Below are 25,563 nucleotides of genomic sequence, written 5' to 3' on the forward strand. Positions count from 1 at the left end.
TCGTGTTAAAGGACAGGAGCAGATTTGTTTGATCAGTAACCCTCCAGAAGGGGAAAAGTCCAATGGAATCTGCACCTCCCTGCAGGCCTCTACACAGCCAGAGGTCATAGGTCGCAGACTGACACAGACACTTGTTAAAAACAATGGGGGTACCTGAGGGTGAAAACCAAAGCTTGTGAAAAAAACAAAAGCTGAGAGTTTACCACACTTCCTTACTGAGATAAACTCTGTGTTTGGTACGGGCATCCGAGTTGCGTAGCGGTCTACTCCGTTGCCTACCAACACAGGGATCGCCGGTTTGAATCCCCGTGTTACCTCCTGCTTAGTCAGACGTTCCCACAGACACAATTGGCCGTGTTTGCGGGTGGGAAGCCGGATGTGGGTATGTGTCCTGGTCGCTGCACTAGCGCCTATTCTGGTCAGTCGGGATGCCTGTTCGGTGGGGGAGGGGGAACGGGGGGAATAGCGTGATCCCCCTACGTGCTACGCCCCCCTGGTGAAACTCCTCACTGTCAGGTGAAAAGAAGCGCCTGGCGACTCCACATGTATGGGAGGAGGCATGTAGTAGTCTGCAGTCCTCCCCGGATCAGCAGAGGGGGTGGAGCAGTGACCAGGACAGATCGGAAGAGTGGGGTAATTGCCCAAGTAAAGTTGGAGAGAAAAGGGGGGGGGGGACCCTCTATATTTGGTATTAAGGGGCCTTTGGTTGGATGCGCACCTCAAGATGCAAACCCAATTAGGTTGTTTCATATCAACTCAGAAGACTGAAATGAAAAAAGACGTAAAACAATATAGGGAAGGAAATTGTGTGTGGAATCATCACACCCTCGAGCCAGTAACGACTCGCCTCGGCCCATTTTATGAGCCACATCAACTACAGAATTGCCGCCCCACTGACGGAACTTGAAAACACATCGTATACCATCATCGTCTAATAATCATGTGAACACACACACACACACACACACACACAGCTCACATGGTCCAATGATGGGGGCTCATGAATATAAATATATCTTATAAGCCACAAAAAATATTCAGATGAATATCATCTGCCAGATAAAATTGGTTTGCTTTCGTGTGCATCATTATTTAAACAAATTCTCTCCTACACATCTCTCTTTCTCTGACTCTGTTCCACACACACACACACACATTTTATACATATATATATATATACACATATACATATATACATATACACTACCGTTCAAAAGTTTGGGATCACCCAAACAATTTCGTGTTTTCCATGAAAAGTCACACTTATTCACCACCATATGTTGTGAAATGAATAGAAAATAGAGTCAAGACATTGACAAGGTTAGAAATAATGATTTTTATTTGAAATAAGATTTTTTTTACATCAAACTTTGCTTTCGTTAAAGAATCCTCCATTTGCAGCAATTACAGCATTGCAGACCTTTGGCATTCTAGCTGTTAATTTGTTGAGGTAATCTGGAGAAATTGCACCCCACGCTTCCAGAAGCAGCTCCCACAAGTTGGATTGGTTGGATGGGCACTTCTTTGAGCAGATTGAGTTTCTGGAGCATCACATTTGTGGGGTCAATTAAACGCTCAAAATGGCCAGAAAAAGAGAACTTTCATCTGAAACTCGACAGTCTATTCTTGTTCTTAGAAATGAAGGCTATTCCATGCGAGAAATTGCTAAGAAATTGAAGATTTCCTACACCGGTGTGTACTACTCCCTTCAGAGGACAGCACAAACAGGCTCTAACAGGTACTATTTAATGAAGATGCCAGTTGGGGACCTGTGAGGCGTCTGTTTCTGAAACTACAGACTCTAATGTACTTATCTTCTTGCTCAGTTGTGCAACGCGGCCTCCCACTTCTTTTTCTACTCTGGTTAGAGCCTGTTTGTGCTGTCCTCTGAAGGGAGTAGTACACACCGGTGTAGGAAATCTTCAATTTCTTAGCAATTTCTCGCATGGAATAGCCTTCATTTCTAAGAACAAGAATAGACTGTCGAGTTTCAGATGAAAGTTCTCTTTTTCTGGCCATTTTGAGCGTTTAATTGACCCCACAAATGTGATGCTCCAGAAACTCAATCTGCTCAAAGAAGTGCCCATCCAACCAATCCAACTTGTGGGAGCTGCTTCTGGAAGCGTGGGGTGCAATTTCTCCAGATTACCTCAACAAATTAACAGCTAGAATGCCAAAGGTCTGCAATGCTGTAATTGCTGCAAATGGAGGATTCTTTGACGAAAGCAAAGTTTGATGTAAAAAAAATCTTATTTCAAATACAAATCATTATTTCTAACCTTGTCAATGTCTTGACTCTATTTTCTATTCATTTCACAACATATGGTGGTGAATAAGTGTGACTTTTCATGGAAAACACAAAATTGTTTGGGTGATCCCAAACTTTTGAACGGTAGTGTACATCCATTATCCAAACAGCTTACATGCAAAGTAAAACATTCGCTCTTTCTGAAATTTAATGTATACCCGGAGAAAGCACCAGGGTTTTTCAATACATCTAATATTTCTGGTACACAGACAACAGGGTCACTGACATATAATAATAGGTCGTCTGCATATAAGAACAAACGATGTTCAATACCCCAGTGACGAATGCCGTTAATCGGTGAGCTATGGAGAGGGGTTTAATGGCTATAGTGAATAAAAGAGGCGATGGGGGCAGCCTGGATGAGTTCCTCGTGAGAAGGGGAAGTATGGAGAACGTCATAGATGATTGGTTTATTATTTGGCAATACTGTTTTTTGCTATAGCCATGTCAATAAAGCAAATTGAATTTATTGGTACAGATGCAAACCTGTGGAGAGGAATAGAGAAGGTGGATGGAACACTGAGATGAATTTTTCCCCAAAAGCAAATTTTTTTTTGCAGACGGTAAATGAATATCCCCATTCCACCCTGTCAACTGCTTTTCCTGCATCTAATGAGATAACTACCTCTGCAGCATCCAGTGGAGATGCAGAATGAATAACATTTAGGAGCTGACATACATTACAAAAAGAGTGGCAGCCCTTCATAAAACCTGTCTGGTCCTCTGAAATAATATCCACCAAAATAGTATCCAATCGGCTTTCTAGTAAGCCGATTGGATACTGTATATAACACCAAGTATAACTCCTCACACCTGATGATGCCTTAATTGTTGTGAATTAACAGCAGTATAATGTTCCTTTAGGTGTCTCCGCTCTTGGGGATAACAGCAGGAACTCTGATCCTGCTCTTTGTGCCTGAACCAAAGAGAGGCAGTGCTGACAAGCTAGGAGGACGCATCAAGACCCGCACCTCCTGGTTCTGTGACATGAAGGCTCTGGCCAAGAAGTAAGGCCTTTACAACTATCTGATGTGCTGTAGCAGAGATAAAGACAGAAGTACATGGAGGGAGAGAGAGAAGGAGAACGAGAGGGGGAGGGGAGGGAGAGCGAGAGAGCACAAGTCAGACATTGGTTTAATCTAAGCAGTTGCTGTTATCTGATGGCATTAAGAGCGAGTCAGGCAGATAAGACTGTAGTAAAGGAGATGTTTGAGATTTTACCTTGGATACTAGTGTGGCTTGTTTATGTTTTTCATTTGTACTCTGAGATAAGCCTCTACTGTGTGTGTGTGTGTGTGTGTGTCCTCCTCACCAGTCGGAGCTATGTGTTCTCCTCCCTGGCATCTTCGGCGGTGTCCTTTGCCACTGGTGCGTTCGGTATGTGGATCCCTCTCTACCTGTTCAGAGCCCAGGTGGTGCAGAAGACTGCGGAGGTCTGTACCAAAGAGATCTGCAGCAGCAAAGACAGGTAAGAGTTTGATTGATGAACCCGTCTCAGGGTATTCCCCCACGGTGGTCTTCGGTAATTCTATAGAGTTGTGTCATTCAGAACTTTGTAAACGACAAAGATACCGTAACTGTGCCCTTCACATTCAGTTCAGTCATGTTTCAGCCAGAACAGTCAGTCCGCATAAGGCAGACGTTGTACTCATGTTTAGAAAGAAAGGGATGTATATGAACACAAGAACAAGCAACTTTATAACACTAGAAAGGCAGTAGTTTTTGTAGAAAGACTAAACTTCTTTGTGATTTTAAAAAAAATTTTAATTACTTAGCAGAGGTTTGGACTCAAGTCACATGACTTGGACTCGGGTCTGACTCAAGTCACATGACTTGGACTCGACTCCTGGACTCGAACTTTGAAATGGCAATACATTTAACGAAGAGCACATAATGACTTGATTAGGATTTGAAACTCATAGTCCTTGGTACTTGGCTTGAGACTTGACTTAGGACTTGAGTGCCAATGCTTGAGAGTAAGTTGTGACTTGGAAAACAATGACTTAGTCCCCCTTCAGCTACTTATCATAAGCACCTGACAAAGTCTCTGAATGTGCACGACATGCATATCTTCTTGCTATTTTTCCTTGCTGAAACCTTTGCCTGTCAGTGTTGAGTCCGATTCACATGTTGAAAACTTCAGTGAAATGACATTATTTCTACTCTTTGTTGCTCTCTTGTGCAGTCTTATCTTTGGTGCCATCACCTGTGTAACGGGGCTGTTAGGGGTGGTGATCGGGGCGGCCACCACACGCATGTGTCGCCAGAGGACTGAGCGAGCCGACCCTCTGGTGTGTGCCGTCAGCATGCTTGGCTCGGCCATCTTCATCTGCCTCATCTTCGTGGTGGCCAAAAAGAGCATCATCGGAGCTTATGTGAGAGTTTCTCCTTGCTTAATACCTATCCATTCTTCTTCTTCTTCTTCTTCTCACATTTGGTGCCTATTATGAAGGTCTAGGCTGTCTGAAAGAAAAATGAAATTGTCGTCCAATATTGAAGGCAGCCCTGATCATGACTTGGAGTTCAAGTTCAAATTTCCCTTTTTATGTCAAATACATACATATAAAAAGTACCATATACCTTCCAATGCAATAAAATAAATATGCCCTGACTCTCAGCTCTTAAAACCATATATGAGGAAATGATAAATAATAACAAAAACAATAAATCCCACAAGTAATAAAACACTGAAGTTATGTAAGGCGCTACTGTTCGTTATTCTGGGGGTAAAAACTGTGTGTGGGGCAGCTGGCTGGAGCTCTGATGCTCTGTAAGCGTTGTCCCGAGGGAAGCAGGAGATCAGACCATGTGCTGGGTGGATGGTGTGCTCCATCATACTCAGTGCCTTCCTTCTGCAGCGGGTGGTCCTGAAGCTGTGGCAGTGCTGTTCCTATGATGTATGAAGCTGTTGTTACTGTCCTTCTCAGTTGTTTGTGGTCCTGTTTAGTCAGGTTACCAAACCATACCAGTATGCTTCCAGGAAGGATGCTGTCTATGGTGGACTGGTAGAAACTGACCAGGGTTTTTGTGGACATTCTGAATTGTTTAAGACATCTCAGAAGGTATAGTCTCTGTTGTGCCTTCTTAATGATACAACTGAATATCTAAAAATCTGAAGTTCTTCACAATTTCAACAGGGACATTGTTGACATAAACTGGTGTCTGAACCATTTTGGACTTCCTAAAAGCAACAATTATCTCCTTTGTTTTCTCAACATTTAGGGGTAGGTTCTTATCTTGAAACCATATGGATAGATCCCTCACCTCCTTCCTATAGGCATCTTCATTGTTGTCATTTATCAGTCCAATAACTGGTGTCATCTGCGAATGTCACTCTGCTGTCATACTGTTTGGCGACACAGTCATGTGTGAACAGACTCTAGACCATGAAGGGGTCTCCAACCCTGCTCCTGGAGAGCTACCGTCCGTCCCGCCGGTTTTCACTCCAACCCTAATTTAACACCTAATTTAACATTTAACTGAACCAGGCGTGTTAAATTAGGGTTGGAGTGAAAACCGGCAGGACGGTAGCCCTCCAGGAGCAGGGTTTGCAACCACTGCTAGAGTAAGGGACCCAGACAATAACCCTGTGGTGCTCCTGTGTGCAGAACTATGGTAGACGAGTAGCTGGTACCTGCTCTCACTGTCTGAGGCTTGCCTGTCAGAAAGTCATATAACCACTTACAGATGGAATTACATAGACCAGGGTCCCTAAGCTTTAACACCAATTTAGTTGGTACAATGGTATTAAATGTAGAGCTGTAGTCAATAAACAACATTCTGACATAGGTGTTTTTGTCCTTCAAGGTGTTTTAACACAGTATGCAGAGCCCATGGAGTATTTTCCACAGATCGCTTTGACCGATAAGCACAACATAGCATGTCAAGGTTGGCAGGAATTTTAAGAATTATGTATGTCTAAACCAATTTTTCAAAGCATGTCATTATTACTGAGGTCAAAGCAGCAGGACAGTAGTCATTAAGACAGGAGACGGGATGTTTTGGGTACGGGCACATTAAGGGTTTTCTTAAAGCATGTAGGAACCGCACGTAGTGACAATGACGGGTTAAATATGTCTGTAAAAACATTCGGTAGCTGACTAGAGCAGGTCTGGGGGACACGAGGTGGGATCCTGTCTGGGCCGGCAGCTTTGCGTGCTTTGACAGATGTAAAAACCTTACTCACGTCAACCGCCGTCATGTGGCGTGCCCAGCAAGGTTCTTGGAACTCTCCTTTTGCCCAACAGATCCCAAACCGAGCAAGTCCCTCTGATGGAGAGAGACATTAGTGTGCTAATGTTGGATTACCTAGGGTGCTCAGCAATAAAAGGAGGCACATTTCGCAAGGGAGCGTCTCGTAAATGTCCTCACCAGGAAATGGGGAGGCACTGAAGCATCGCTGGTATTCCTTGGTGTTGATGAACAGGCTCAGTTTCAGGTTGGCTTAAGATGCTCTGTGGCAGAGGTTCAGATCACGTCAGGCCAAAGAGGAAAGGGTTTTCGGCATAACTGCAGAGTGTTTGCATGTCTGCGTGCTGTGTAAAGCAGGAAAAGGGCGCAGCTCTTAACAATCGCCGCCTGGGAACAATGCGTTGTGGCATTTTGGACTCGCCAGGCACACATTTCACATTCCTTATCAGAAACAAAAGAGTAGGAACTAACTTTCAACAAGTTAGCCAAGAATAATGTGGTAAAGCTGGAAAATTAGGAAAAGACTTCCCATGCGTGTAATAGATCTCTAACAGAGTTCACTGTGTGGCAAATGCGACGCGGGACTCCCAGCGAGGGCCGTTGGAAACTTTGAGCGCCAACATTACACTAGTCCAGGATGAAGGCAGGGCTTCTCTGTAAATGTGCTCATGGATCTGAGTAATGTCTGAGAGGTTAAAGGTCATCTGAGGGACCTTAATTAAGCAATAAGCCATGAGAAGCTGTGCTTTGTGGGGAATTTAGTAGCGCTAAAGCGGGGCTGGTATGCACAGCTGTTTTTATATAACCAGAATAACACATCCAAGTACTAAAGAGAAAGTGAGTGTGTGTGTGTATATATATATATATATATATATATATATATATATATATATATATATATGTTCTTTGTTATGGTTATTTATCATTTTTAGCACTGGTATGTGTTCGGTAATATCCTGTTAGCTGTAAAGTATTTAAAGCGACACTTGCAGTGACAGGTGTACAACATACTTAATGTTGACATCGGCTGTGACTCGGTTAACCAGGAGTGAGGACTGGAACTAGCAGCTCTATTGTTACACGTCTGTTTAAGCGGGTTTAATTCACTGCGTGACGGAAACAGCTTTATCTTCTGAGCGCTTGGCTGCTCAAATGGCATCTCTTTCACGGCTCTGGCCACATACTGCTCCAGATACTGCTCCCGATACTGCCACAGGTACTGCTGCAGATACTGCTCCTGATACTGCTGCAGATCCTGCCCCAGATACTGCTGCAGGTACTGCTGCAGGTACTGCTGCAGATCCTGCCCCAGATACTGCTGCAGATCCTGCCCCAGATACTGCTGCAGGGACTGCTCTAGATACTGCTCTAGATACTGCTGCAGGTACTGCTGCCGATACTGCTGTAGATACTGCTCCAGATACTGCTGCAGGTACTGCTGCAGATACTGCTCAAGGTACTGCTGTAGATCCTGCCCCAGATACTGCTGCAGATACTGCTCCAGATACTGCTGCAGATACTGCCCGAGATACTGCTGCAGGGACTGCTCTAGATACTGCTGCAGGTACTGCTGCAGGTACTGCTGCTGATACTGCTGCAGATACTGCTCTAGATACTGCTGCAGGTACTGCTGCAGATACTGCTCCAGATACTGCCTGAGATACTGCTCCAGATACTGCTGCAGGTACTGCTCCAGATACTGCTGCAGATACTGTTGCAGGTACTGCTGCTGATACTGCTGCAGATACTGCCCGAGATACTGCTGCAGGTACTGTTGCAGGTACTGCTCCAATACAACAAACACACCTTATCTCAGGTCCACGCGTACTTTATGTCATGATTTTACTCCAACATTGCATATTTGTTGTGTTTTTGACATATTGTTCATGGAGCACAGCTGAGGTATGTGTGTGGGGGGGGGGGTGAATCAGGCAGTGTGGTGGAGCACTTCCTTATTGTTGCATGTGTTAATTTCTACCAAGCGATGGCTGAACCCTTTCATATTTCCTTTTCTACATAAGGAAGGCCCCCAGCGGTGTGGTCAAACGTACTAAATACTACATTTTGCCCGTCCTTTATCGGGGGGGGGGGGATCTGTGGGCAGTTGCATTAGGGCAAAGCAGTGCGTCAGCAGCAATGTGCATGGTTAATAACCTTTGACAACGCTTCCCGTTGTGCTTTGAGTCGACTGGACTTGGTGGACCGACTTGCTGCTACTTCGTGGGGTCGGCTCGTACGGGAGTACAGTGGAGGCTGTAAGTGATCGTCTCGGGTTTCCCGGCAAAGCGCTGACAGATGCGTTATATTATACAGTGTGACATGGCCACATCCGTTGGCGGTGCTGTCTGGGCCGAGCGACCCCGACGCAGCTGCTGTCTCCGCAGCGCGGCTAATGTGAGGGAGGTGGGCTTCTCCCGCTCGACAGGCCATGTGTCGGTCACGGTGTCTGGTTCACAAGCTGCGTCCTGCCTGCCTGCACCACCTGAGCCCGAGCTGTGCCGGTCCTGCCAGTACAGGACCGGTGCGAGGGTTATTCTCTCCAGTCAGGAGACACGCGTTCCCCGGCGGTGTCAAACCATGCCCGAACCCAACGGGCCATAGAAATACATGAGATTCCAGCGCAACCAAACCCCGCCCCCCCCCCCGGGGGCAGCTGGTGAAGGTGGCCACATATTGCCCTGCCAGCTGCTAGCGGCTTGTTTTAGGCTAAATTGTTAGGAGCACATGTGTACATTCACTCAATTTTAACCTGTCTGTGTTATTTGATATTTTCTTCTCTCTCTCTCTCTCTTTTTTAATGCCCCTGCAGACAGCAAATTGACGGAAAGGTCGTTTATTTGTGGGAATGTTTGACGACCGCGATTTCACTCCTACGCAAAACGACCGTGGGTGGTCAAAATGACCGCCCGTTTTTAAACTCTATATTCTGTCAAGATCAATACCCAGCTGAGATATTAATGCATTGCATATGTTAGTAGTGTAAACTACTAATAAGACACGTTAGCCCCTAGCTAATGAGTCTGACCCTTTAGCCGAGCGGTTAGTGATGTCGCCTTGTGGTGCAGTACACGCCGTATCGCATCCCGCACCGGGCAAGAAAGTAACCGGTTACATTGGTGGCTGTTGTGACTTCTCTTATGTACGCTATTGTAGTGTTACTATTCGTGGGTTACTAATTTAATCACTAATATATATAAGTACACAGAGACGAGGATGCGGCACAACTCTGATCTTTACTGACGGAGACGTCACACACTACTAGGCTCGACCAGTGTATTACAGAACTCAGTAGGGGTGACAGTCCAACACAGTCGAGCACCGAGTGCTCGATCCAATACGCCACAGTGGCAGCGGTGGGATCCGGAAGTGTGTAGATCCTCGGAAGTCTCTTCGGAGTGCGGAATGACAAAGCGCGAGGGCGCGCTTCCGGGTAGGGTGACGACTGTAAAGTACGAATAACCCACGTTAGCCCCTAGCTAACGAGTCTGACCCTTTAGCCGAGCGGTTAGTGACGTCGCCTTGTGGTGCAGTACACCCCATATCGAATCCCGCACCGGGCAAGAAAATAACCGGTTACAGTATGTCTGTTAAGAAACTAGCCGACATCAAAATTAACATTTTAACAACTTAAATAACCATTTTTCAAACAATTTAAAATGGCCGCCGCCCAACGCCCGTAAATACTGCAGCGCCTCGGCGGTAGTCATGGCGCGTCTGTAGCGGCGTCTGTAACCAGACATGTTGGCGATAATCACAAATCGAGTTTAGACCGTTTCTCCGCACTGGGGGACGCCAGCGCGCTTCTAGCACAGCGCGACGAACTTCGCCAAGGAAATGACGCCACCAACACGCGTCGTAAATAGTGACGTGACGCGCACGATGACGCACAAATTACGCGCCGTCGTTGTGACCGCCCGTGGTCGTATTAGGTAGATCTTGTAACTTTTTTTGTGTGTGCAGTTGATCTAAAACTTATTTTAATGCAAATATATGCAATTTTAGGAGCATTCGGGGAGCGGCGGGTCTGTATCTTTTTTTTTAGCGTTATTAAAATTCGAAAATCCAAAACCCGTCAAAATGGCCACCTTGGTCATTCTAGTGTTGAATTAATGCATGCCAAATCAGGAGACGTTAAATGCCTGCACATGTAAGATTTATCTGTGTGCTGAGAGAGAATGGCTGGGCCCCCCCGTGTCGACATGCTGTTTTTCAGGATAGGTACGCAGTTCAATGGAAACCAAATTGAGGCCTACACATCCGTGTATAGTTTGGCCACAGCGTAATGACACATCTCCAGACCACGGAGCCCGCATCGGCGGCGTGTTCCCACTGCAAACCCTCTGGCCCCCCGCGTGTCGCCGGCTGTCTGAGCTGTGAGCAACTGCCTGGTGCTAATTAATTAGCGCTAAACGTGCCATTTCTTCTTCTTCTCTCCTCAGGTCTGTATTTTCATCGGGGAGACGCTGCTGTTCCTGAACTGGGCCATCACAGCGGATATTTTAATGGTACGTAGTGGGAACCTATACTTATCTGCTGGGCCGCTGGAAATTTTTTTGCAATGCAGTGTAACAAATGGCGGTCATCTCCTCAGGCGCAACCTCTCATTTGGATTCACGAAACGTGTGAGTGCACAGGGACCTTGTATAGGTCGGGTGGGGTTGATAATTACGCCCTTGACCAGGCTTGATGCGTTCACCACTCATGGAAAGAAAAAGTGTGTGTGTGTGGGGGGGGGGTTCTTTAAGAGGCCTCTGTGTTTTTGTATTTCAAATCAAAAAGAGAGGGACAGAGAATGCAGACATGACAGCTGTGCTTGTGTGTGGCAAATCCAATGAGGCTTCCTGTAAAGTGGGTGCACCGAGCCAGCTCCCTAATCTGCCAGCTAGCATGGAGCCTGTGGTGAGCCTGCAGAGACAGGGACAGACCACTACAGAGAGCCCGAGCGACAGGACTGTCTCCTGCCTCGACATTTCTATACCGTGAATGACGGGCCTCCCTGCCCAGGGTAGTAAATCTCAGAGAGGTGGGCTGTATGTGCATAACTGAAGACCCCCTGAGAGGATTTTATTATGGATGACTGGATCCTTCTACTTCTTTTTACTCATCAATTTACACACTCACGTGCATTTTTCATCTCTCCTCTCTCTCTCTCTCTCGCTCGCTCTCCCCCAATTCTCTGCAGTTTGTTGTTATTCCCACGCGGAGAGCTACGGCAGTGGCCTTCCAGAGCTTCACCTCTCATCTTCTAGGTGACGCAGGGAGCCCCTACCTGATCGGCCTGGTAAGACCTTCCTGTTGGAAACACAGCCGCTTGGTTGCAACATGCAAAGGGAACTTGTGAGATCGACCTCAGGTTATATGTCCCGTATGACACATGTCAGTATAGCTACATATCTCAGAGCATCCTGCTGGTGTCAACACATCGGCACATTCAAGTATCTGGTCTCAGGAGGGCTTGCGAGCAGTAATTTCTCCACACCCTTCAGGCTGTGTGAGGGGTTCTCCAGTAAATCTCCTCAAGGGTCCTCAGAGGGACAGTATGATTGGTTCATGGACCAATTCGTTGTCAGCCTGTACCAGATTAGTACACCAGGCCTCTCAAGTTCACAGCATCCTCAGGAAACAGGAAATATCTTTGTGTAGGGAAATATCGTTGCCCACAGCAGTGCCACACCAAGACAAAAACACATATCCAAAAACTACAAGAATTTCAAGAACACACATACTAACTAACACTAACGTTTATATCCAAACTAAAACAACAACAAAAAATCGCTGTCCAAGGGAACGAACACCAGCCAGGATGACTGTCGGACTGCTGGTCTGCATGGGCTAGCAATTAGCTTAGCCTGCCCCGCTTCCACGTCATGTCACACCGCCTTCGGTGATACCTTCTCGGGCAGAGCTCCAGGCAGGGCCGTGGTCCCTGGGCCCACAGGACGCAGCAGACCAAGCTCTCCCAGCTGATCCAGCGCCAGCTCTCCCAGCCATCAAGTGAAGACAAACTTAGACGTGGACACAGACACTGCATGGAGGGTACTGGGTTAGGCCGCCGCAAACGTGAATTCGCGCCGCCATCTTCTCACACCGGAGGTGGCTGTGTTCCCTCCATCAGCCACACAGCCCCACATCCATGTACCCATGCTTCCTACTCTACCTAATTCTGAATGTGTCCTGTACAAATTTAATGCTTGACAAACACCTCAGCCAGATAAAGCCTGAGAAAGACACGTTGCTGTAGTTTTGTGTTGTTTTGCTAGGCCGTGCTGTCGTGTTGTACACCAGGTTTTGTGGCTTACAGACAATGTCATTTCAGCAAAAGCAGTGAAGTTGTTCCCTGACAGTCAAAATGATCCGTAAGTTCCCCTCCCAAGGACTGACAGGCTGACAAAAGCGGCTGTAGAGCTGGAAAGCATTAATTCAGCTGTCTCCGCAGCCACCTTAACCTGGTGTCAAAGCCAGACCAAAGCGGCGCTAAGCTGCGCCGCCGTACGCCAACAAGCTGCTGCAACGACCGAGCAGACCCAGCAGCACCGTGAAAGCGACTTAAGGCCAGAACCAGGGGGAGATAGATCACTTATTTTGTACAGATTGGATGAAATGAAACCCCCGGGTCATGTTTAAATAGTTTAAACTGAATATTTCCTCTCGGCGTGTGTGGAGACTGACACCGGGGAGCGCCGATGTTCTCGGCCCGTGTCGGCTTAACTCCGCTGATGCACATCTTGCAGCGCTGCAGGCTGACAATGAATGCTACAGTATTACCCCAAAAACCTCCAACAGTATGAATACTGATTCAGCCAGTACACACACACACACACACACACGCACATACACTGAGATGTGAATGTACAGTTACCCCCCCCCCCATAGTAAGTAGTCTCTGACTCGGTGTGTGTATGTGGCCTGGTGAGTGTGTCTCTCCTCTTTTTTTTCAGTCTTTTTTGCGGACTCCCCCCCCTCTCTCTTTTTCTCCCCAATTGTATCCAGCCAATTACCCCACTCTTCCGAGCCATCCTGGTCGCTGCTCCAACCCCTCTGCTGATCCGGGGAGGGCTGCAGACTACCACATGCCTCCTCCCATACATGTGGAGTGGTCAGCCACCGCTTTTCACCTGACAGTGAGGAGTTTCACCCGGGGGGACGTAGCGCATAGGAGGATCACGCCACCCACCCCCCCAGTCCCCCCCCCCGAACAGGTGCCCCGACCGACCAGAGGAGGCGCTAGTGCAGCGACCAGGACACATACCAACATCCACCCTCCAAACCGCAGACACAGCCGATTGCGTCTGTAGGGACGCCCAACCAAGCCAGGGGTAACACGGGGGTTCGAACTGGCAACGGTGCGTCTCTCCTCTGAGTGACACCCTGGCTGCCCCATGGCCTCTCCCCCGCACAGCGCCGGCCAGCGAGGCTCCAGAATGCACCACGTGCGTCAGCAGCGAGTCCTCAGTTCCTGAACTGCGGTTTTGCAGGCTGGTGTGATGGGCTGGTCATGACGCATGCCAAACGAGGGCAAATGCACAGTCATACCCCCCCCCCCCACATATCCTGCAGGCAAGAAAAGTGAAGAAGGGACATAACCCCCCCCCACCACCACCACCATCACCCCCAAGAAAAATAAACAGCTGTTTGTTGCCTTGCTACCACAGGAGAAACACTTGAGCAAGGCATTTGATGCCAATATGGCAAAATAAATAAATAAATAATAGAAACACCGTCTCCTCTATCAGGTGAAAAAACATATTCTGCTAGCTGAAGCCGACACAGCCTTCATCAGCACAAAGGCAACGGCAGTTGTCGAGTGGGTTGATCCCACGAGAGGCGAGCTTAATGAAGCGGTCCACGTGTGAGGGGACACGGCTGCAGGCGGACTGGGTGGCAGGGGGACGCCGACAACAATCTCTGCAATCCGCCAAAAAAAGTGCCTGCTAACACAATAATTAGACAAGCAGCAGTCAGCTGTGTATTTTTAGCCGAGCCATTTTATCATTAGCGACACTTGGTAAGTTGAAGGGCAATTTAGTGTGGCAGAATGCACACCTAAGCTCCGCGCAGCTACACTGCCCCACACATCCAGCCATCGCACAAACGCTGCATTCTGCCCCTGCCGTGTGTTTTTATTCATATAGCCAAGGTCTCCCACGCTCTGCACTCCAAGTAACACACACACACACACACACACACACACACACACACACACACACACACCCCGTCAGCAGTTCTGCAGCGCTCCGTGTGGAGATTCAGTCTGCTTAGGTCAACTGATTTCGTTCTTTTCTTCAATGCTTCAGCAGGGGAGACCTGTGTGTGTGTGTGTGTGTGCGCGCTCAGGCGCTTGCTCACACAGAGGAAAATCCCCTCCGTTCTGCTGAGAATTCCACATGGCTACATTTGGCTTTAATCAGTAATCAATAATCAATCATCTTTCTCTCCGCCTCAGTTGTGGGTATAATTGTCTGTATACACTGTACATCATGCATAAAGGATACACACTGTACATCATGCATAAAGGATACACACTGTACATCATGCATAAAGGATATACACTGTACATCATGCATAAAGGATACACAGTGGCAGGTGCTGCCTAGCTGGAAACAAAAACAGCACATGTGCATGTTAGATCATAACAGGTAGTTATGTTGCTTGAATCAGGTCTTTTCTTCTTTGTTTTTGTTTTTTTACCCCCCCCTTTTTTTTTTTCTGCCCAATTGTACCCGGCCAATTACTCCACTCTTCTGAGCCATCCTGGTCGCTGCTCCACCCCCTCTGCCTATCCTGGGAGGGCTGCAGACTACCACATGCTCCTCCGATACATGTGGAGTCACCAGCCGCTTCTTTTCACCTGACGTTACTTTACATTACATTAGCATGTAGCATGTGGGAGGATCATGCTATCCCCCCCCCCCCCGAACAGGCGCCCTCGACCGACCAGAGGAGGCGCTAGTGCCGCGACCAGGACACATACCCACATCCGGCTTCCCACCCGCAGACACGGCCAATTGTGTCTGTAGGGACGCCCGACCAGGCAAGAGGTAACACGGGGACTCGAACCGGCGATCCCTGTGTTGGTAGGCACGGGAATAGACCGCCACGCCACCCGGACACCCGTCTTTTCTTCGTTGTTGCTGAAAGATCCTCAGTGATGAAAGACTCTGTGTGTGTGTGTGTGTGTGTGTGTGTGTGTGTGTGTGTGTGTGTGTTTACATGCTGTTTTTCACACTTCTCTGTGCCCTGCAGACCCAGCCTCGTGTAAACACGTGTTGCATCTCATGTCCGATACAGCGCAGTGATAAACCACCGAGGAATGAAGAGTTGAAGTAACTGTTCTCTTTCCCTCTTATTCTGTGTGTGTGTGTGTGTGTGTGTGTGTGTGTGTGTGTGTGTGTGTGTGTGTGTGTGTGTGTGTGCAGATCTCGGATGCCCTGCAGGAGAGCTATGCTACGTCAGTGCTGTGGCAGTTCCTCAGTTTGGGCTATGCCCTCATGCTCTGTCCCTTTGTCATTGTCCTGGGGGGCATGTTCTTCCTGGCCACGGCACTGTTTTTCCTGGACGACAGAGAGAAGGCTGAAAAACAGTGAGTCACCAACACGTCATTTGAAGGAAATAACCACACAAGTCATTTCTTGAATTATTTAATCAGATTGTAGTCTCGTTGTTTACGGCATTCTTTTATGAAACCAGTCCTTCCCCCGCGCTGCTTTTCCCAGTGCACCCTGAGCATTTTGCCATGGCACCCTGAGCATTTTGCCATGGCACCCTGAGCATTTTCATCCAGTACATGAAACAGCAGAAGTAGCATTCATCAGGAGTGCTTCCGAGACTTCGGAAAAGACCTTAAAATATCTTACTATTTCACGCGGTGGCGGGGTTTTGAGGTGTGTTTGGGGGGGCAGAGCCCTGCCAGCAATGGTAGCAACCCTGAAAGCCTCCAGAAGAGTTTCTGAGCCAACAGCAGACTCTTTCAGCTGGCTCTCGAGTGCTCTGGAGTTGACACAAGTTGCTCGAGCGAGCTACCAATTTGTTTAAGTGTGCTTACAGAGCCTTTTACGAGCTACCGCCCTTCATATTCCTGCATTCATATTTTCCTCTTTCGAACACCAAAACACAAAGCCAGGGAGCCCAGTAGGTTGCCATGGCCTTAAAAGGCGAAGACAAACACACTCATCCTCTCTCTGATGGAGAAGCGTGAGCTTTTTCCTTTCTTCATTTTTTTCCCCCGTCTTCATAATGTTGACTGACTCCCCTGGTGCCGGGGCTCTCAGAAATGACTTCCTTCCTGTTGGAGATGGGGACATATTTAGGCAGGGTGGCCGTCTGCTGTCTGACATGTGTCTGCAGTGGCTGTCTTCAGTTCCCAGCTCACGGTGGGAAGGAACCGAAAGCTCCTCGTGCAGCTCAGCCAGACAGCACACAACAACATGCAGAAACACATGCGCTGCAGGAGCACAGTCAGCTAGCATTGTTAAAACCCCTAACTTAACAATGTTCACGGGAACCCTAAATTTACTTTTCACAGGGGCAATATGACATGTAATCTTACCAGCAAGCTACCATTTATGCAGTTAGTATGGACCTCTTCTGCATCACATTCACATTGAGTCAAAGAGTGTTGGCCCTGCGGTGGCTGCCACTGGGCTCAGTTCAGGAAAGAAAGCCAGAAAGGCGGAACAATGATAAAAAGTCACACTGTGGCCACCATGCCAGTAATAGATACCACTTTGTGGTACGATGTGTGGTCACAACCATCTGGCCACATTATTGCCCAGTGTGGGTGAATGGAAGATGTTCACTCAAACTATATCTAACCACAGTCATAACCCCCATACTGCCCAGGGCCATACTAATAGACAACTGGACGGACTAAATAGGTACAGGAATCCCTTCGTGGAATTGAAGAAGGTCATATACTTAAGGACACTGATGGAGAGTCATTATACCACAACATAATGTCTTCATGGTATGCCTCATAGCCCTGAGGCTGGATGTGAACTGAACTTGATAAGTTTCATCATCACAGATATTTATACTCAATTACATTTCTGAGTAAATATCAAACTCTTTCCTGATCCATCTGTGGGTGATCCATGTTGATCTACCCACCTGGTCCACATTCCATCTGCTGTTACTATGCATGGTGTAAGTTGAGACCAGTTTGTTGTATAATTTTATTTTTTGTTGTTGCTATAGTTGAAATCCAAAATTGCATGACAAAAGTATTTTCTATCAACATTAATCAGAATTAGTTTTTTTTAAAATACTTTTCTTTGAATTCAGGAGCTTTACACGTCCATTTCAATTACACCCGGGTGTAGATGCAGTGAACCCACCTCACTTGGCACAACAGCAGCCATACCAACATGTGCCCTGGTTCTGCTGCATGACGGACGCTAAGCAGGTGTGGGCTTGGCTAGTACTTGGATGGGAGACCTCCTGGGAAAAACCGAGTTGCTGCCGGAAGTGGTGTTGGTGGACCAGTAGGGGGCAGTCTTCCCCCTGGTCCTAATCTTCTCTCGGCTTGTTCCCTGTTACTCGGGTCGCCACGGCGGATTTTATAGTTTCCATCAGTACCCTGTGAGGGCACGGCACCAATGGCGGCCGTTGTTAACCCGGGCTTTGACCGATCCTAATAAACAACAAAAAAATCCCAGTGCCCCAGTGCAGTGATGGGGACACTGTGCTGTAGGAGATGCTGTCCTTCAGATGAGACGTTAAACCGACGTCCTGACTCTCTATGGTTGTTAAAGTTCCCATGGCACTTATCGCAAAGAGTAGGGGGCTACCTGGTGTCTTGGCAAAATTCCCACCCTGGCTCTCTCCAACTGGCCACCTAACTGGCTCAATAATTCCTCCCTTTCCACCTAAAGCTTATGTGTGGTGAGCGTTCCGGCGCAAAATGGCTGTCGTGCATCACCCGGGTGGGTGCTACACATTGGTGGTGGGTGAGGTGAGTTACCCCCTTCACTGTGAAGTGGTTTGGGTGTCTAGATAAATTGCTATATAAATGTAATCCATTATAACACAACATGCCTGCGTGGGTCAAAGGCCTTTTCAGGTGCCTACCAAGATGGATTAGAGGCGTCCCAGTGAAGAAATGGGCTTGGCTCCAACTTGAACAGTGGCAGCTATTATGTAACCGCCTCTCAACACCACTTCACTTCAGGGACCAAGAAACACGACAGCGTGAATGACCTCGTAAGACGGGTTATTCCACAGATGTGATATTTATGGAACCCATTCACGCTCTACAGCTCCTGATTTATGAATTCACCCCGACTTCACGAGCGCACATTTTTTTACCCCCCAGTGAGCGCGTCCTCAAAATATTCAGACCTATTTACAAAAAAAGCTCAGAGCAGAAAGGGTTATGTACACACGAGCGTGCCTGTCTATTTCCAGCAGCAAAAAAAACTGCTTCATTATTTCAAGGTTCTCTGCTTTTTTTAGCCAGAGGGACGCCATTTATAGCTCGCGTTTGACGCATATCTCCCCCCACACATGCACACATATGCAAGAGCTCATGTATCTCGTCAGGCATGCTTGGCTGTGGCGTGGTGTGACACATCGGCCTCGAGGCCAGCGCTCCTTGACAGCGCAGACCGAGCCTGGGTGAGCCGTGCAGCCTACGAGGAGCAGAGGAACCCTGTCATGAAGTCCGCAATAGAGACGGGGTGACTTGGGAAGATGCTCAGCGAGATGCAATATGGGGGAAGTAGCCTGAAAAAAAGCAAAGAGGGCTTAAGAAAGGAAGAGTCGGACACTGTGTGAGGCCTCAGACAGTCTTAACACCGCTGTGCGGTTCCAATCTTAATACAAATCTTGTTTCTTTTGTGCTTGCAGGTTGAGTCAGCTGGCACAGCAGGCTGCCTCCGTCAAGGTATGACCAGGTAATTTGCATTTTAATCTACCTTACTACTAAAGAAGCTTTCCCCCTTTATTGCATCTCAGGTCAGCGGTGTAGGCGGTCGATGTTGAAGGCGTAGCCGGAACATTAACATTTATAGAGTCTCTGCTCATCCGCTCACAAGTTTCTTCTCCGGTGGTTGGACGAGCTGGGTAAGAATTAAGGATCTTTCAGAAATGTTAAAAAAGACACGCGAAAAGGCCCGAGGCTGGCCGACACCCTCCGAACGTGACGGAGTTAAGGGCTACAGTAGATGTTGGGGGTGGCGTTACGGGACCGAGCTGCCACCCACTTCCTAGTTGTTGTGTTTATGTGGCCTTCAGGCATTTTTTTGGTGTGGTTATTTGTCTGTGTATCTGGCATCTTATCAAAACCGGAGCTGCCTTCTTTCCTTCCTCCGCTTATCAGCCACACACATACACACACATACACACAGAGAACAGCCACTCTCAGTAATTATTAACAGAGAAAACATACATAATGGGGAAAGTGCCGGAGGTACAGCAACCCTCCCCACACACACACACACACACACACACACACACACAGCCAGCAGGACAATAGGGGGCTACTGTATTTGCGTGTTAACAATAACAAGATTAAACTGTGACTCAAAGGGTGAAGATTGTGTTGTGGCTGGCTGGTAAAGGTTATCCTGTAACAAAGGTCACGGTCAAATTCCTGCTGTTGTCCTTTCATCTCCCTTTCTTGGACTTCCAAGGTTGTAGTCAGGCGACATAGTATAGTTTAGATTTACGACAAAACAGGTCACGGACATTGACATTGTTGGAGTCACTCTCATACGTTCCCTATCACATCCTGTGTGTGAGCCTCGGTCTGAAACACACACAGCCCTGAACAACAGCGTGTTCAGCAGACTCCCACACTTTGTGTTTCTTACTTGACAGCCCCTCCAGAAGTGTTCTTACCCGACAGCCCCTCCAGAAGTGTTCTTACCCGAGCCGTCTTTTTGTCTGCTCATGGTCATTTGACTTGAATTTTTGATCGCTTAGTTGCACGGACTTTTGAAAGCTAAGACACTGATGTCTTGATGCATGCTCAATAATGCAGGCAAGGAAGTTAAAATCAGTTCAACCGGACACAACGTTCATGAAACTGACACCCCCGTCATTTTTGCAAAGATGGAAAATTAGTTTTATTCAGGGCAGAGCGGTAACCCTAAAAATACTGCAAGGGCCAGCAGTATTTGAGGGGAATAATTGATGGAAGAGGAACTCCTGCGTCCTTTCAGGTTCAAATTCCTTCGGTGTCAGACGATAATGCTGGGATCAAGTGGACTGCGCTGTCATCATCGCTGTTAGGATGATGGGAGAGTGCAGAACAAATGACAGGTGATATGAGAGGTTCCCCGATGGCTGCCAGAGGTCCAGTGTGTGGGTCCATGAGAGGCGGTTTGTGTTCCCAGCCTTAAGGCCTCGTCACGTCTCTGTCCCACAGGAGGTAACACCATCCCACTCTGCTGCTGCAGTAGAACATCAGAGAGAACAGTGCTTAGAGCTACATGAGGTCAGAGTTGAATCTGTCTGGGAATTCCCACCCTGAAGTCCACCATGTGGGCCTTCTGTTGCAATAGATTTTTTTTCTTATTGATTTTTGAAGGGTAAACGAGTCCAAATCCAAGCGATATTTCCTCACGCAGCTCTGACTCACATGCTCCACGCGGATCAATAGAGTCCAGAGCAGCCTGGTTTCTCATGACAGATGTCCCCTCCCCACACCTCTCATACACTGGCTGCTGATCCCTGCAGCTCAGCACAGTGTTGAAATGAAAAACTGGAAGGGGAAATCAGCTGGTGTGCATTGCAACGCTGTCAGTTGTCGTCTCCGTTTAAAGGTGGATATTTGAGGAGCAGCACAGGTGTTTCCACAGACCAGCGTTCACCAAGAGAACAAGGGAGAGAGTGAGATGCTAGATTTAAAAAAAAAAGAGAGGCGACAGGGGAGTGCCAGAGAAACAAGGATGGTGCCAGACAGTAATCACATACACTGTCGCACATCGCAAGTTATTATTACCTGATGATGCAATCCCGGGTGGAGATCTGATCAGATGAGGTCCACTTAACTTCTTCCACAGGAGCGACCGGTCTCCGCTGACCGCTGGGCGAGGATCCCCTCCGCGGCACTTGTTAACCAGGAGAGATCCCCAAAGTGGAGGCCGTTGAAAGATCACCACGAGATTAAACGTTGCGACGCGATACCGTTTCCTCCGTAACGACTAGCCCTGATTACTTTGGGCGATAACGCAGAAAGCAAAACACTCGGTCATTCACTGCCGTCCAAACTTAAACTTGTTTAAACAGCTGCAGGTACACACTCCCCCTCCCCGCTGCCTTATCGTTCAGCAACGCTGCGAGTCCTCAGTCAGCACTGCTGAGTAGAGGAGCAGTGACCGCAGACCACACGCACACACACACACACACACTCACACAGTGTGTATTCATGCTCTGATGAGAACTGAGAAGAATAAGGGGCAGAAGGAACTCTTTCAGAGGTCCATGAATAGGTAGATATGAAGAACCCATTCAGTGCTGCTTCGCATGCATCTATGGTCCTATTCACTGGGACATGAAGTCAGTCAATGGATTCTCCGTCCGACCCAGAATATAAAGCAGCCAAACCTATCATGGTGTTGGATAATTCTGCCAAGCCATGCCCTGACATGATTTGCATCCTCTCATCCAAAATCCAACACGAGTCAGTTCGAATGCAGTTTGTTGTTTTATCAAATAAATCAGACCTCCTATCTGTAAGTAAAGCCAAACATCTCCATCGCTGCTCTAGTGAAGCTGTGTGGCGGCCAGGCCTTTGGTGCACCTATCAAAGTTCTCTAAACTGGAATTATTGTTGCACTGGCATTTAAACACTTTAAGTTTACCCCCAAAAACAATTGTCCCCACAACCCTGAGAGCGGAATAAGCAGTTCAGATAATGGATGGACTTCCAGGCTGTATTCAGTACAGATATTCCTGTACACTATCCCAGCCACTTGGTTATGCCTTTCAGTGAACACTTTCCCAGCTTGCGTTTTACACCCTGCTACTAAGTGCTGGACTGTCTCAGGGGCGTCTTTGCACAGCCTGCATCTTGGGTCTTGTCTGGTGTGGTAGACCCCTGCCTCAATTGATCTGGTCCTGAGCGCCTGTTCTTGTGCTGCTATGGTCAGAGCCTCTGTGCTGTCCTTCAGTCCAGCCTTTTCTAGCCCTGGTGGGATTTCTCGATATCAGCCACATCTTCTGTCTGTTGATGGTACATCCCATGGAGGGACTTAATCTTCCATGATACCTCCTCCTCTTCTTCCTCCTCCCTGCTCTCTGTCTTCTGCTGCCTGAGGTACTCACTCAGCAGTTCATCCTGGGAGGCCCTCTTTCTGATGTACTCATGGATGTTCCTTGTTTCGTCCTGGATAGTGGCCCTGACACTCACTAACCGTTGGCCCCCATCTTTTCGCTTATCTTACAGTCTCAGGCTGCTGGACTTCATTCAGGTGGAGCCCCCCGTGCTTTGTGAGGAGTTTCCATGTGCTGATATCTGTGGCCTTTATTCCTTTGGCCAGTTTATTATTCAGCCGGGTATCTGATGACTGGTAGGGCATATGTGTTGATGGCTTGGATCTTATTCTTCGCATTGAGTTGGCTCCTCAGGACCTGCCTCACACTCTGGAGGTATTTGGCTGTATTTGTAACCTCCTTGCTGCATCCTCATGGTTTCCATTTGCCTGTGGATTACCCAGGTACTTGTAACTGTCATATATGTCTGTTATCCTGCCCCCTGGTAGTTCAACCCCTTCAGTGCTCACCACCTTTCCTATTTTTGCCACCATTTGACCGCACTTGTCCAGTCCGATTGAGATCCCGATGTCATCGCTGTAGATCCTGATGAGGTGGATCAGCGAGTCAATGTCTCGCTCATTCCTGTCATACAGCTTGATGTCATCCATGCATAGGAGGTGGCTGATGGTAACTCCACTTCTGAATCTGTATCCATATCCTTTGTGATGATCTGACTGAGGGGGTTTAGGCCTATGCAGAATAGCAGTGGGGGCAGTGCGTCACCTTGGTATATGCCACATGCGATGGTTACCTGTGTTGTTGTCTTTGTGTTGTTTTCCACTGCCGCATTGAGTTCTTCATCCACTCCACATCTGACTGAGGGGTACATATATATATATATGCATGTGTGTGTGTGTGTGTGTGTGTGTGTGTGATTGAGAGACAAGCTTGGAACTTCGTTGTACAAGCCTCTTGCACTGATCTCTTTGTGGCAGTAATAGTAGTTTGTGTACTGGTGCATCCAGGATGTGGGTAGTGTGTGTAGGTAGTGTGTAGTGTAGTATATAGTGAAGCAAGCACATTTGAACAATTCATCCACACCACTGTACAGATATTTCTCTCTAAACTGTGCATCCCAAGCCTACAGTACTTCTGTTGGTAACCTGTTTTACATTTGAGAAGAAATATGTGAAACCAAATGCTTATATGTTGGTACGCTGTGCAGAATATGTAGGTGAGGAGAGGGTACTAGTGGGTGGGTGTGAGGCAGGTCCAAACAGATGGCCCTGGAGCTCTCAAACTCAACATTAATTACATGAAAATGTCCTGTGGTGAAGATAGACTCATAACACTTGCTATTTCCCTCTCTCTCTCTCTCTCTCGCAGGTGAAAACCGAATGAGGAGACAACTACACGAGCAACAGAACTCAATAAGGACAACATAAAGGAGATAAACTGAGAGAACAGCTGATCCTCCGCTTTAGACACAAGCCAGCTATCTTTCACATCCTCCTCACTGTCGCCCTCATCTCCATCTTCATCTTGGCTCTCACTTCCTACTTTTGTACATGCTGGGGAGGCCATTGATAACTGGGAAGAGGGAGCGTCTTGCCCCTCCTTAAAACGCCTCTGAATCACAGGCTGGTGAGGAAAAGGGCACACAGCAGTGTGTGTTCCAGCCGGCCGACTTGACAGCCGGTGTCCTCTTCACCTCTGTCTACTCGCATCCACTGAACCAACTGGGGAGATAGCAGGGGTGAGAAAGAACCCCTGCCCCCCCCCCGCCCCGCCAATGTCATACTACTGAATGCTGACCATGAAACTGCCCCCTCTGTCTGACTGTCTGTCTGCCTGTCTGTCTGTTCAATGGTTTTTCTGTGTCCGTCTGTTCATCTGTACGTCTGTTGTGTTGGCTACCAATGTGCACCAAGTGCCATAGCACTGTTACATTCCTTCAGACTTTGCACTGACCACTATCAACCTTCATGACATCACTGACTAAGCTTCCATGCAGATAAGAATCTCTTCAAACGCCCATACTCTGATTATGAAGATAGTGTGATGAAAGACATGCACGGCAGAGGAAAGGCACAGTTAACACGCCTTGAATACTGCAATTTGTAATTATCTAACGTCATGGGGCATCTGGGTAGGGTGGCGGTCTATTCTGTCGCCTGCCAACACAGAGACTGCCGGTTCAAATCCCCATGTTACCTCCGGCTTGGTCGGGCGTCCCTACAGACACTATTGGCTGTGTCTGCGGGTGGGAAGCCGGATGTGGGTATGTGTCCTGGTCGCTGCACTAGCGCCTCCTCTGGTTGGTTGGGGTGCCTGTTCGGCGGGGGGGGGCTGGGGGGAATAGCGTGATCCTCCCACGCGCTACGTCCCCCTGGCGAAACTCCTCACTGTCAGGTGAAAAGAAGCGGCTGGCGACTCCACATGTACCGGAGGAGGCACGCCCTCCCCGGATCTGCAGAGGGGGTGGAGCAGCGGCCGGGACGGCTCGGGAGAGTGGGGTAATTGGACAGGTACAATTGGGGAGAAAAAGGGGAAAAATCAAAACAAAAAAAATGATGTAATGCCGTGAACATCTTCTGCCCTGTAGCACATGGAGGCTGTGGAGAGGGGCAGGGGTTACAGAAGTGAGCAACTCGGGGGGGGGGGGGGGGGGGATTTTCTGCCTTGAGAGTCTGTTAATGCATCAAAACAACCGTCGAGTAATGTGACAAACCCACAATCCTCCATGTGTCCTAGGCAGCATCAGGAATCTGGTCTTCAGAGTGACTTTAAAAGCGTCCCATGCGACATGTCTTGGTCACAGTGTCCTCGTAATCACATCAGGCCCGCCGTGTTAACATAGCCACCGT

The 25,563-nt window shown here is 48.0% G+C and overlaps 1 protein-coding gene across 2 annotated transcripts in view; it reads left to right on the forward strand.

Annotated features, from left to right (window-relative positions):
• The window catches only part of spns2 (SPNS lysolipid transporter 2, sphingosine-1-phosphate), a 70,674-nt gene extending 45,323 nt beyond the window's left edge, over positions 1-25,351 (forward strand). Inside the window, exons 5-12 of one of the 2 annotated variants that reach the window (XM_056284998.1) lie at positions 3,173-3,315; positions 3,624-3,776; positions 4,494-4,683; positions 10,939-11,004; positions 11,682-11,780; positions 15,916-16,079; positions 19,343-19,389; positions 24,083-25,351. In XM_056284998.1, coding sequence (XP_056140973.1) covers positions 3,173-3,315; positions 3,624-3,776; positions 4,494-4,683; positions 10,939-11,004; positions 11,682-11,780; positions 15,916-16,079; positions 19,343-19,385 — 858 coding nt within the window. In that variant the 3' untranslated portion in view covers positions 19,386-19,389; positions 24,083-25,351. The remainder of the gene's footprint in view (positions 1-3,172; positions 3,316-3,623; positions 3,777-4,493; positions 4,684-10,938; positions 11,005-11,681; positions 11,781-15,915; positions 16,080-19,342; positions 19,390-24,082) is intronic. The other variant, XM_056284997.1, reaches the window with a different exon arrangement.
• The last annotated feature ends 212 nt before the right edge of the window (positions 25,352-25,563 follow it).

Source organism: Lampris incognitus, chromosome 8 (assembly GCF_029633865.1).
Source record: "Lampris incognitus isolate fLamInc1 chromosome 8, fLamInc1.hap2, whole genome shotgun sequence".
NCBI classification, from domain to species: Eukaryota; Metazoa; Chordata; class Actinopteri; order Lampriformes; family Lampridae; genus Lampris; species Lampris incognitus.